Source organism: Struthio camelus, chromosome 6, assembly GCF_040807025.1.
Source record: "Struthio camelus isolate bStrCam1 chromosome 6, bStrCam1.hap1, whole genome shotgun sequence".
NCBI classification, from domain to species: Eukaryota; Metazoa; Chordata; class Aves; order Struthioniformes; family Struthionidae; genus Struthio; species Struthio camelus.
In genome coordinates this window covers 7,933,185-7,945,988 of record NC_090947.1, presented here as the reverse complement: position 1 = coordinate 7,945,988, position 12,804 = coordinate 7,933,185, and the positions used below count along the sequence as shown (strand labels likewise).

At 47.7% G+C, this 12,804-nt stretch overlaps 1 protein-coding gene across 15 annotated transcripts in view; it reads right to left on the bottom strand.

Moving 5' to 3' along the window:
* Positions 1–3,390: 3,390 nt before the first annotated feature.
* Positions 3,391–12,804, bottom strand: part of ABI2 (abl interactor 2) — a 77,092-nt gene continuing 67,678 nt past the window's right edge. For all 15 annotated transcript variants that reach the window (XM_068948009.1, XM_068947999.1, XM_068948002.1 and 12 more), the window contains one exon: positions 3,391–9,844. In XM_068948009.1, coding sequence (XP_068804110.1) covers positions 9,669–9,844 — 176 coding nt within the window. In that variant the 3' untranslated portion in view covers positions 3,391–9,668. The remainder of the gene's footprint in view (positions 9,845–12,804) is intronic.

Genomic DNA, 12,804 nt, shown 5'->3' with positions numbered 1-12,804 from the left:
TATTCAGAATAAGATTATAAGTGGGTCTAGATGACTACTAGTTTGAATGCCAAGTCATATTAAAAGTACTCACATTGCCTTGATTAACTGGGGCATTGTGTGGCTTGCTGGCTTTAACTATGGCTGGGAAATATTTGTTGTGTTAGTGAATCACGTTTACCCATTGAAAATATATTTAACTAACTTACTTAAGCAGAGGCAAACGCTTCTCAGCTCAGAGCTGCACTGGTATTTTCATTTGCTCTCTCACCCACAGAATTTCCAAGATTTGACTTGCTTCCTGTTTCTTAGCAGTTATTTTTAAGTCGTGGCAGAGATTTATAAAGGCATTTTCTGCTTGGTAAATGTGTGCGTGACTCCCACCTGGTCAGCATACATGCTTTCCTGGAGTTTCATCTCTGACCAAACACAAACGCAATATAAACTCCTGACATAAGGTAATGAGAATACAGCCAGAATATGTGGGTTCCCCCCCCCCCCTCCTTTTTTTCCTTTGTGAAGCTAAGGGTGTAGGGTTCATACTACTTCCAGCCGTGCTCCTAATCTTTCCAGGGAGGGGGAGGCAGTGTTTCCCCGTGGCCGAGGGCAGCCTCAGCTGTAGTTCGGTTTAAGCTTTGCATTCCCTTGCTCACTTTGGTGGTTGGGGTGGGGGAGCTGAAATGAGAGAGGATTTAATACTGCAGAGGATAGTTTGTCTTAGCTGTTTCTGCAGTGTGCAGGGGTGAGGGGGGCTGTTAAGTTTCTATTTGGGAAATGTAAGTAAGTAAGTTTGTCGTAAATGGAATCCTTTTCCTTTCTGGATTTTTTTTTTTCCTTCAATTGAAAACCATCCCATGAAGAACGCCCAAACCAGCAGTGCATCACAGGGGTAAGCAGTGACGTTGTGATCTAATGAGTCACAGGCTTCATCTAGAGTTTTGAAAAGTTTAAGACACTAAATTGCAAATAAGGTGACAACACGTGCTTATCCTTCCCAATGTAAGTAAGTAATTGCCACTAATACAGGAAAGACTCGCGGTGCGGGTTGATTGCTGTTGGGTGCTCTGAGTCGCTGAGCAGGGCAAAGGGTCAGTGAAGGCTGTTGGTCAGAGCTGGGCGTCTTCGAGGGGAGACAGGAAGTTGGACAGGCGGAACAGGAACCGGTGCTAGGCGCAGTCCCCCGCGGTGGGCGTTTAGGGAGGGGAGAAGGAACTTCAGTCACCAGTTTTGTGAAACCCTCTCACTGAAGGTTTACATGCAGCGCCTCTTTTAGGAGATCGAGGAGTTGAGCCAACTGTTCCCTACTGGGGAAAGTAATTTCCTCCCATCTTTCTAGCTGTGGGAATTTTACTGCTGGCTGTGAAAGATGCATTCAGAGCTGGATTCCAGGTACGCGGCTGGGCTTGCGGGGCCTCTCCTGAGGCAAGCGGCAGCTGTTTGGAGAGAGCAGGGCTGCCACTGCTGGCAGCCTTGCGCGTCTCTGCCCCTGACTGAGCAGCCCTGGCAATTCTGGGTACGTATCGGCAAGCAGTGGGGGCAAAGGACAGTTTAGCAAAGAAAACCCATCTGGAAATGTCCCACCTTTGTCATTTCCTGCCTGTGCCAGAGGCTCCCTTGTGCTGATTTGCTGCAGCACTATAGAGCTTGTACTTCAAGAAGGAAAACTAAAGGCTTTGTCACAAGTTGTAATTGCGAATCTTAGGTCTCCTCCTAGCGGTGTGCCGTGGACCAGAAATTAAACTGGAGCAATCAGTTTGTTTTATGGCTTACACTAATTGTTAGCAGCCACTGGTGATGTCCTGTATAATACTGGGGATGCAAATGTAAGAAAAAAATGTCATTGCAATGATGATTTATCTGTGCAGCAAACTTGTGCTGAGTGCTGTAAATACATTCATGTTTACTGCTTTAAAAAGAAAATTGCACATTTTATTTTTCAATGGGATTGCCTCCCTTCTTTTTCCCTTTCCAAAAAGAAAATCAAAGCTCTTTTAGACAGACTGACAGCTTCAGGTTGGGGGGGAGCTTTGCCATATTATAAATATATATAAATATATGTATAAATATACTTTTTTAAGCATGGGAGAGGACAAAAGAATACTACATTATAAAGTACCCAATATAGATCATTATACAATGGAATATGCACAATTCAATAAAGATGTAGTTGAATTTAATAATTTGTTTTAATCCTCTGTCTTGCCATTTCCTTTTTTCATGAGTTCAGAACACGCAGCGTGTTCTCAAGACCTCAGTGGTCTCCTCTTTAGGGATTAAATAGCTGACGGCCTGAAGTATAGGTTGCCATGTATCTGCTCACTCTCAGTAAAAGTGCTTTTTATTGCTCCTTTGTACAGTTTTTTTCAAGTGGGTCAGAGCTGGCCCTGCCAGTAACGTGGGTTGCACTGGTTACAGGTCTCAAGAGGAGCCAGTGCGAAGGCTCACCTTTTCCACGCACCTCTTCCTGAGGCAGGCAGGGTCCTGGCATTGTTTTGTGCAGCTCTGCTCCTGCGAGGCCAGCTGATGCCTGGTAAGTGCTTGTGCAGCCCCGCTCTAGGGCGCAGGGTAGGGAACTGGGGGCACTGCTCGCCCATCCCTGGGGGGCTGCTCACAGGCTAGCAGCGCATCTTGAAACTAGCTATCAAAACTCAGCTTTTACAGGCGGGAATTGAGTTAGGCTTAACAGGAACTCAGACTGGAATTGCTGCTTACGTATTGCATTTGTTCTTAGAGGCAGTGAGGTACCTGGGCTTGCCCCTGACTCTGTGTTAGTCTCTGCTCCAGCCAGAGGGTGAAATGTCACCCTCGGGAAGCCGCAACTGTAGCGCATGCTGTCACAGCTCGGTGAACAGATTGTCACCCCGCGAGCACAGCTGCTCAGGCTCTGAGGTGAGAGGGGATGTAGAGCGCACAGTGAGTGTCCTGGCCCCGGGGCAGGCACGTCACCACTGAAGGAAGAAGCCCTTTCCTTCCTTCAGGCACAACGGAGGTGAGCTGTGCTTACACACGAGCTGTGCCGAACCCTGCTTGGGAAAGGAGAGGGAGAGGGAGAGCAGCACTCCAGCTGGCTTGGACGAATCCTAGCCGGAAGCTGGCACCACCGGATGGTGGCTCAGAGCTGTGAACGCAGCGTAGGTGGCCTGCACTGGGAGAAGGGGCGCTGCATCCCACCAGTGGAGAGTACAGGAACTGAGCAGTAGTACAGAAGCAGAGAAAGGAGCTGCCAAAGACAGCAGCCTGGATGCCGATGATCGTACCTGTGCTGCAGGAAGCGCTGAGCTCAGAGCATCGCTGTCAGAGGGGGCTCCTGCACTCACCGGCAACAGCCCAGTCCTGGCTGCGCTGAAAAGGCTGCAGTGGAAGAGGAGGTGAGTGATGCAGCAGTGGCGCGCACACACACAGAACACGTAGTGTGTGCTTTGTTCTTTTTATTTAGGGCTCGTAACAAGAGGGTTTAGTACACAGCAACAGTTAATTCCAAGTACAATTAAAAAAATTTAAAAATTGGGTTTTGCACTCACTGGAAGGTGGTTCAAATGGCACACACAATAAAACGTTACTGGCGGCACACAGCTCCCCAGAGTCCTACCGGCTTGGTCATCAGCATTTACAGTGGGCTCTGCGCACATCCACTGCATCAGCAGTGCCAGAATCAAAAGCACAAGAGTGCTTCTCCTCTGACCGTGAACCAAAGTGGGGGAGGGTTCTGCTTTCGGAAAAAAGTGCATGGACAAAATCCATGTTAGACACTGACATTTCCAGAGAATTCATAGAAACTACTTGTCCATGCAAGTTGCAAAAGACACTTTTTCAAATGTGAAAAGAAGCACTTGTTCTTTACAAAAAAAAATCTCAGACATGTCAGCACTTTAGCAAGGCGCTGTAATGGAAATGAATTTGTACACAGCTCTTCCTTATTAGTCCAGTAGTGGTACAATTTTCTGAGGTTTTTAAGAGAAACAGGAACAAATGCACTGCACACATTTCAGCAGTCACCATATAGGTGTTCAGCAGGATGCTGGGTGTAGGTTACCTCTGGACAACTGGCTGTTGCTGACTTTACCCTTTTGTAACACATGCCTAGTACTAAGCAAAGGTGCCAATAAAATCAGCACATTCAGCGTACCAAAGAAAAACCACTTCCTGCACTTGCAGGACGTTGCACAAAACCCGTAAGTGGGTTTTTCCTGAACAAAAGCAGCAGAACACCATGGCCTGTGAATTACTCTTTGCAACAGCAGTTGGCAAACCTTGGCCGCATCAAGCTTTCAGCAGCCTTCCCAAGGACATGAGGTGATGGTCCCTCTGTTCTTGTAGTTTCAAAAGCAAAAGTAGATCAACAGGACTGTAACTACACACTGATTTCAGCTACAGCAAAGGCTGTTCCCCTCTTGCGCTGTTTTCACCTCTGTGTAAGCATTTCATCCACGAAATGTGGCTGTGCCTAATGAATACTCAGTGATGCCAAAGGGTGAGGAAGGTGGTGACTATACCTGCACGCACAGTAAATTCTAGAAAAAAGGGGTTCCCCATAAGCTCTATGCCATTGGCTGCCTGGGAGTTGGCGATACTGTCTTTTCTAAGACCAAATAATAGGGATTTAAGTAAAATGTTTGCTTTTGTGAATGCAACAGCTCTGCACGCTTCTCACTGCCACTGCTGTCAACATGGGACCTAAAAGCCTCCCTGCATGGGTTTTGCATAATGTTTTCTAAAATACTGCAGTGTTCAAACACTGACTCTACAGGCCAAAGGCGAGTAACCCCAGCTCCATGGTCTTACCAACAGCATCCTCTTGCTATTCCCAGCAATTGGCCCTGCAGAGAATACAAACTTTACCTTTTTCACAAGATGTCCCAATGCACCGGGTTGGGGGGGGGGGGGAAACCCCTCTGGGAAGAGAAGCCCTGTAAAGGCTCCTGGCTGAAAACGTCACAGTTTGCCTTTTGTTTTAAGCCAGAAGCCCAGAGGCATAGCTTTTTTTTTTTTAAAAAAAAAAAAAAAAAAACAGAGCTCCCCTTGCCAGAGCCGAGGCATATCTGCAGCACTCACTAGGACTAACTCAGCACCCAGTGCAAGTGGGCGACACCACAGAAGTGCAACCTGCAGCAATGCACAAGCCTCCCACCTCCAGTCTGACACGCACAGAGCAGCCAGGCAGGCGGCACCCACCCTCAACCCCCTGCAAAAGGAGAGGCCGGCCTGCTGGTGCCTCCAGTCATGCCCGACTGAGGAAAGCCCGCGATAGAAGTGCTGCTTCCAGAAGCTGCACAGCTGCCCGTGGCAACTCGGGCTCAGGGTTGGCACATGCAGGGTAGGGGCAGGCAGTCTGCCCCTTGGCAAGCGGAGGGCTATGGCCACCACGGCAAGACTGCTGCGCCCGCAGGAGCAAACAGCAAGGCCTGTTCTCTTACTCTGGGGGGGGGGGGGGGGGGGGCAGTTCTTCCATGGAGCGAGAGCACACAGCAGCAAAGAAAGACAATGTCTGTGAGCTGTAAAAGGCCTGGAAGAGCGGGAGTCCATGCTGCTCTAGCTGGCTCTCGGGGCAGCTGGGGTTGAAAACCAGCAGCACTCCAGCCCCCTGCGAGCGCTCTTGGGCTGCTCATCACTTACCAGCAGTCCCAGTTGCGTTCTGGGGCTGCAGCCAGGCTCCTGGTTACAAGCACTGAGCACTGCAGCCCCTGGGCCACGCCACACCTCTTGCTCTCTTGCTCCCCGGTGAGAGATGGCACCGTGCTGTGTTGCAGCCAGGACCAGCATGGCATGAGGCGCTGCCTCTGCGCTCTTTTGCCTGAACAAGGGACCTGCGCCAGCCAATGGACATGGGAGTGCTCACTAGCCTCTCAAGTGCAGTAATAATAAAGACAGAGGAATTCAAGACAGCACAAAAAAAAAAAAGGTGGGGGGGGCACCTACAGCCTCAGCCGCCTCTGTTAACTTGAAACAGAGGCACCGAAACACCTGCACTAGCAGGGGCCAGTGTGGGCACCTCCCTTGGCACAGGCACATGGCAGAGCAGACAGCTGCAGTTAGTTAACAGCTTTGTCCCTGGGCCAGGAGCAAGGACCAGCTCTGCTACAGGAAACCAAAGCAAAATACATCGGCAGCTAGAGAAGCCAGTCCCATTTCTGTGCACACCAAAAAAAAAAAAAACACAAACAAAAAAACACCCCAACCCACACCCCACGCAGCTGGCTGGGCTAAGGTAGAGGAAGGCAGCACCATACTCATCTTGGCCATACAGCACCCTTGGGCTACTCTGGCATGCCCCCCCCCCCCAACCCCTCTCACACATGCACACTACCCCTGCACCACTCAGCAGCCTACAGTGCTGACCACCTCCAGCTGTGGCAGCAGGACTCCATGAGACGATGGTTTGCAGCTATTTGAAATAGAGAGCCTTCCCCTAAGCATAGGGGTTTTTTTTGTTTTGTTTTTCTTTGAAGTAAACCTGTAAATAAAAAGGGGGGGGGGGGTGGGAAAACAACTTTTTTTTTTTTTTTTTGGGAGAAGGAGCGTTACAAGTGACAAAACTAGAAATACAACCTGCACTATCATGCAGCCTATGTGACATTAAAATGCAAAGCCTGATTACTTTGGGGCTGGTCTAGGAGCAGTAACATCACATTACCCCCAGATACAAAACTGTGCAAAAAAAAAAAAAAAAAAAAAAGGCCCAAAAAACTCAACCAATTTCTTTACACCATTAATACTGCATAATAAAGCATAAACCTAGCAGGAGGTGACCCAAAAATTCCATCCACAGTAGTTCTTCCAGGCTCTACCCCATCCCCCCCCCCCCAAAAAAAAAAACACGAAACAAGCAGCTTTCAGCAGGGACCCAAACACTGGCCCATCAGCCAAAGCCCGTTAGCCAAGGAGTGTCACAGAGGCCCCTTTCCATGGCGCGCAGCCTTGCCCGCTCTGCTGCGCCCCGGTAAGCATTCAGCACATCCCAGGGTTACACTGCACTCCTCTGGCAGAAACCTTTGCATGACGACCAACCACTTTACTGACCATTACGGCTACAGGACTGTAGCGCACACCCCCCCCCCCAATGGACACGTGCACTGTCACTACCCGCCGGTCAGAACTAGTCACGTGCATGCGCTGCCAGAGCCCTTGAGTTAAACAAACAGGCATGTCACTAACGCGCCACCACCCACCTGGCTTGGCTGCACGGCGCAAAGGTGAGGGAGCGGCAGTGCTGATGAACGCAAATGCCTTGAGCTGGTGTAACATCATGAGGCATCTGCTCACAGACCCGTACTTTCACGGTATGCTCAGTCTTTGCCACAAACACACGCTGGGCGGGAGAAGCAGGGCCACTCTCACAGTCCTGGCAAACATAGCCACCGCGCAAGCACTGAAGAGTTGTGTCACGCTGCTGCACGTCAGTCAGCCTAGTCTCTAGCCTGGCTGCAAGCACCTCACAGCACAAAAAGTGGCGCCCTCCCCGTGATACTAGGAACAGTCATTCAAGCTACTAAAAACCAGGGTTTTTTTGTGTCCCCCAGCCAGGAAAGGCTCCCAGAGAAACAATGGGCTAAGGGCCCTGAGCACGGCTGCTTCTGGTAGTTTTGCTGGTAGACAAAAGCCTTCCCAGAAGGCAGCAGCAAGTACCTGTTCTGACTAACATTCATCCCAAATTATGCCGCTACCGTCCAGAAAGACAATGAGTGGCTTGGCTACACAGCTGCATACTGAGCATGAGTAAGTGCCTTCTAGCCTTGCACCACTTCCTTCACAGCTGTTCAGCTACTGCAGGCTTTGACCAAACTAGTGCCTTCCACAGTCACAGCAGTTACACGCTCTCTTCCTGCAGGCTCACTGCAGGCGATCAAACTCAGCCATATCCCACAGACAGCCACTTGCAACCGTTCCTCTCCTCTTTCTCCCGCCTTGAGCAGCTGTGGCTCCTCTCTGCCCAAGTCTGTACCAAACCTGCCCCTCTGGCCTGGTCGTGCACCAATTACCAGGCTGGGGCACTGGGTCAATTCCCTGTATCTTCACCAACATCGCCACAAACTCACGGTCCGGGTGGTTCTCTGCACCACTCTGTTTCATGCCCCGGCCTCAGAAGATGGCTGCAGCATTAACAGGCCTTCGACCAGCTACTGATGGTATCGGCCACAATTCGGCCAGGCAACAGTCAAAAGTTGTCCAGGAAGATGCTCTGGCCCAGAAGCCTCTCACGACTGAAGGTCCAGCTAAAGCTGCAGGCCACCAGGTTTAATCCCTTCATTCTACTCCTGCATGACATTAACCCAAAGACACCATTACATCCTTCCTAAAGGCAGACTAGTACAGCCATCCTGTAACACTGATCTGCTAGGGAGACCCACAGCAGAGCCTTTTTAACTGAGACTAGATTAAAAAGCAAATGATCAACAGAAGGGGCTACAGAGCCTTCACTTGGTATTACTCCCCCCCCACATCCATCAGTACAGTTCAAAGTATCTTATTTCTTCATTACAATGGAGGGGGCTGGGGGAAGAGCTAAAACTACTACTAGTTACTGCTCGGATTTCCATGGGAAACCAGTACACACAACAGCCCTTTTTACTTCCACTGAAGAGATTTTTGGCAACAGACCTGAAGACGACAATTGCCGTTTGTCCTGCCTCTGCACAGGGCTCTCACAGTACATATGCAAATCTAGTCATCAAGTACAAAATAGCCAATTTACAATACCTGTTGGGTTTTTTTTTTTTTTAAGGTTCTATTGTGCATAAGACTAAAGTTGGGGGTAAGTTGCTCTAGTGCAAGCAGGCGTGAATAGATTTGAACCTCAGATCACAGCTCCTAGAGTTTATCCTCAGACCCCAGGAGGACCTGTAAACTTCATTTCCCCTTCACCGTCAGCGGCATCAGAGAGTTCTGTTTAACCCATCAGTACCCACAGCTGGGAGCCTGCAGCGGAAAGGAGCACATTTACTTCAGTGCATAACCAAAAAAAAAAAAAAAAAAGGAAAAAAACCTTGTGGCATTCATAAGGTGAGGAAATGGGGATGGGAGTCTTCTGGGCTGCAGCCATCTGAATTGTCTAAACTGAAAGGTGAGTGAGTCAAAGCCAGCTCTGTGTGCCCCCGTGTCAGCCTACATGTGCAGAGCAGCTGCAGTAGTGTTTATGCTAGAGATGCAAGGAACTATCTGGAAGTCAGATACACGAACGGCCTTGTGCACAAATCCATGTTTGCTAGCACAAGAGTGTTCTTCCAGCTGCACAGGAGTGTAGCGTAGAAACAGGGAGGGATGTCCACTGGCCAGTAACCCTTCATCACAAGCATCCAGGACATCCCACGCGCCAGGCACTGCTGCCAAGGGTGGTACCACAAGGGCACACAGTATTCCTGAGACAGATCCCAGAGCCTGCCAGAAGAAGTCAGAATTTGAGTGAAGTATCAGCTACTCAACAAGTTTGTTGCATCTGAATGGGTCAGCTTAATTGAATGTCAGATGGCTCCTGATAGCCAGTGCTGGCAGCCGGAAGAGCCATTTGTTCAAACAAATCACTATTGTTTTATAATGGGATAAAACAAAAACAAAACAAAACAAAAAAATAAAGAGTGGTTGTTACAATTATCCTTCATTCAGTTCTTTTGGATGGGGCCCCAGAGGCCGGATGGAGATCTGGGAAGCCCTGAGAGCTCCTGCAGCAGGAGATGCAGTGCTCGGTCCTCTGGCGTTCACTCCGAGTAATGCATGATGGACTCCACATAGTTCCCTGGGAAGAGGCCGGTCACTCCGTTCATGACCCCTTCATACCAGCCATCATCATTCTTCTTGATGACATAAATGATGGCACCTTCCTGAAATGAGAGCTCATCTTCTTTGTCCTTCGTGTAGTCATAGATCGCCACCACTAGGAAAGAACAGACAGAGAATGACTATTAGGAGAGGTACAGAGAGGAACAGGAAAAACAACAGTCACATACAACGTTCTCCACATTCAAGGCAATCTCAGAGAACTGCACTGCTTCACTTGTTCGTGAGCAGAACGACCAGCTCAGGGGGACAGTTTCTTCCAACCCCTTTTATAAGCGCTCATGCTTTGAAACACATTATTCAGGACTACAAGGCTCTCTCCTACTAACTCCTCTGTTCTCATTATCTACATGCACCCAGGACCACATCACATGTTCCTACTCCAGACCCAGAGGGAAAAGTTTACAAACAGATGATAAACATCTGGTGGGGAATGATACAAGGAGGCTGTGTAACTTCCTGTGGCTATGACCACTCAGACCAATTCCAAGACTCATGCATTAGGTATGTACAAAAGTGGATCTCTGCCCACGTAACAGTAACAGCAGGAAAACCTGGAAGAGGGGGAGGAATAAAAGCCCTCTTCAGATCACAGCAGGAATGAGCCAAGGCTCCACACTTGCATCTACCCTAGCTACCTCCACATTTAAGATCTGCAAAACGCACATGTGCAGTCCCAGTAGTGACTCCTTGAGTTTACAGCACCAAGATAAGGGAATTCCAGTTGAGAATTGGGAGCAAGTAAGGTGGCGCTCTCAAACAAAACGTAGGCCTAACATATCAGGAAATTTTTCTTACAGCTGCAGAATAGTTTATGTTACTGAAGGCATGGAAGCCGCTTTGGAAAAATCAAAGAAACTGGACAAAGCACTGGCGCTGCTTTGGAAAAATCAAAGAAACTGGACAAAGCACTGGCGAATATTAAGAAGAGTATTGTCCTGAAATAGCAGGAAAAAAGACATCAACTTGACAGAAGAGTTTTTCCATCCTTAGTTCTAAACTTGACAGAAGAGTTTTTCCATCCTTAGTTCTATGATTATGCGCACCATACAGAAGATTAGCTATGCCAGACTGAATACTGCTTTTACAAAATAGCATCAATCACTGCTTTGAGCACTTGGCAATGAAACACATAGCGCTGCCCTTCAAACAAAACGCATGTTGGACAGGGATCCTAAATCCTCGTACTGGGGACAGAAAGGAAGACACCCTAAACCAAAACCAAGGGGAAAAAATTAACAGCGTGTGTTCAGGAGTGCAGCGTCTGAGTTTCCTACTAAATTCATCCTTCTTTTCAAAGGAAAAGATTCCTTGATTTCCTGTTGAGGAAGCAAAGGAATCAATACAAATATTTACTATGGAAACCTGGCTCCTGAGGGGACTGTGAAGTAGCATATACAAATCAAGACCAGTGGAGAATCAAAATTTGTAGAAGGAAATTTTTTAAGTAAGTGTCCAGAGCTGGAGACTTGTATCATTTGTCCAGTGCATATTTAGAGAACCCATGTTGCTGGCTTTAACACTCCTACCAGCGTAGTTGTAAACTAGTTCATTCTAATCATTTTTAGACATGCCATTCTGAGGAAACAAAACATGAATGTGGAAATGAATAAATTCTTAGCATCATTTTTAGTGTGGAAAACAGAAACAATTATCAGCACTATATGAACATATGTGCAATTAAAGTTTTTCAAAATTCCTTTTTAACTGTTTTCTCGACCTATTGATTTAAAAACATATCTTTCTAGATTCGCTGTGCTGCTGTTCTTCATTCCCTTGATTTACATGAAAATGCCTTACGCATATACTAACAATCCAAGGATCATGGTAACTTCCAGTTCCTTTCTTTTTCATTTGCCAGAGTACTCTAGTCCCTTCTGATAAATACTGAACGCATTCATTGTTCCACGTTCACAAGTAGGAAAACTTTTCCCTCAGTTCTGGATGAAAATTTGCTGCTTTTTAAGCCTCTTATAAAATTACCTGAAGCCTGGTTTTGTTTGCCCATCACTATTGCTTCCTCTGGCGTGTTACTTTTGTCCTGGCAACTTTCCTCTCTCTAAATGACTGTTTAATCCTGCTGTCTATAGTCCCACCACTTCAAGCTGTGAGCCTGTCATGTACCATGATTCACAGGGAGCCCAGGCCAGTACTGCAAGAAAAGCTCCAGATGAGGCAGGAAGCAGCAATACTGACTCAGGAGGTGGCATCCTTCCCTGCAAGACTGAGCCAGGACCTGCTCTAGTTTGTATCTGAACACATTTCAATGCAGAGATGAAAAACAGAATTACTCACTCGGGTTGATATTCTTCCAATCAACGATCCTTCTCTGATTCTCCAACGATTACACTGAATTTGGCTGAACTCTGTTATATAAAGCTGACCACAACTGCAGGCCAGACTGATTTTCCAACTGAAATCTGACAGCTGTGACCGTACTCTTTCTCTAAATGGTATGAGGGAGCTTCTTCCTTCATCCTACCCATTTCTGTTCATCTGATTTGCACCTAAGTTAGGACAATTTCTTGCCTTCTCATGCCACGCACCCAGACACGACTCAACGGAAAACTGCAGGGGTGCAGCGCGCTTCCTCAGACGTTCCTGGTCGGCCATTGCTGTTACAGTCACGCGGTAGCGTCCTCAGGTTCAACATCCTCAGTAACTGTACCCTACCTAAAAGCTTCTCCAGCTGTTTAAAATTGAGCTATTATTCACTTCTTTCCTTAGCTGTAGGTTAGAACATGGCTTAATATTAAATATACCTCCCCCAATGTATGAGCACTTTACAGAACAGAAACATACTGAACCCCATCTCAATATATGGCAACTTTCTGCATTTGGCACCTCCCCGGCATCACAGCGTCTACATTTGCACGTTTGCAAGGGTTACATACGCTTGTCCTGTTAAAAATACTTTCATATGAACTTAAAGGAAGTCATGCCAAAAGAACAAGCACAAATCTTAGATATTGCTACTCTACTTACTGAGGATAATTGTGTTTGAACAGCCATTTCCTTTTCTGTCCGCTCTGAATCACGCAGCAGAATCCTATTTAT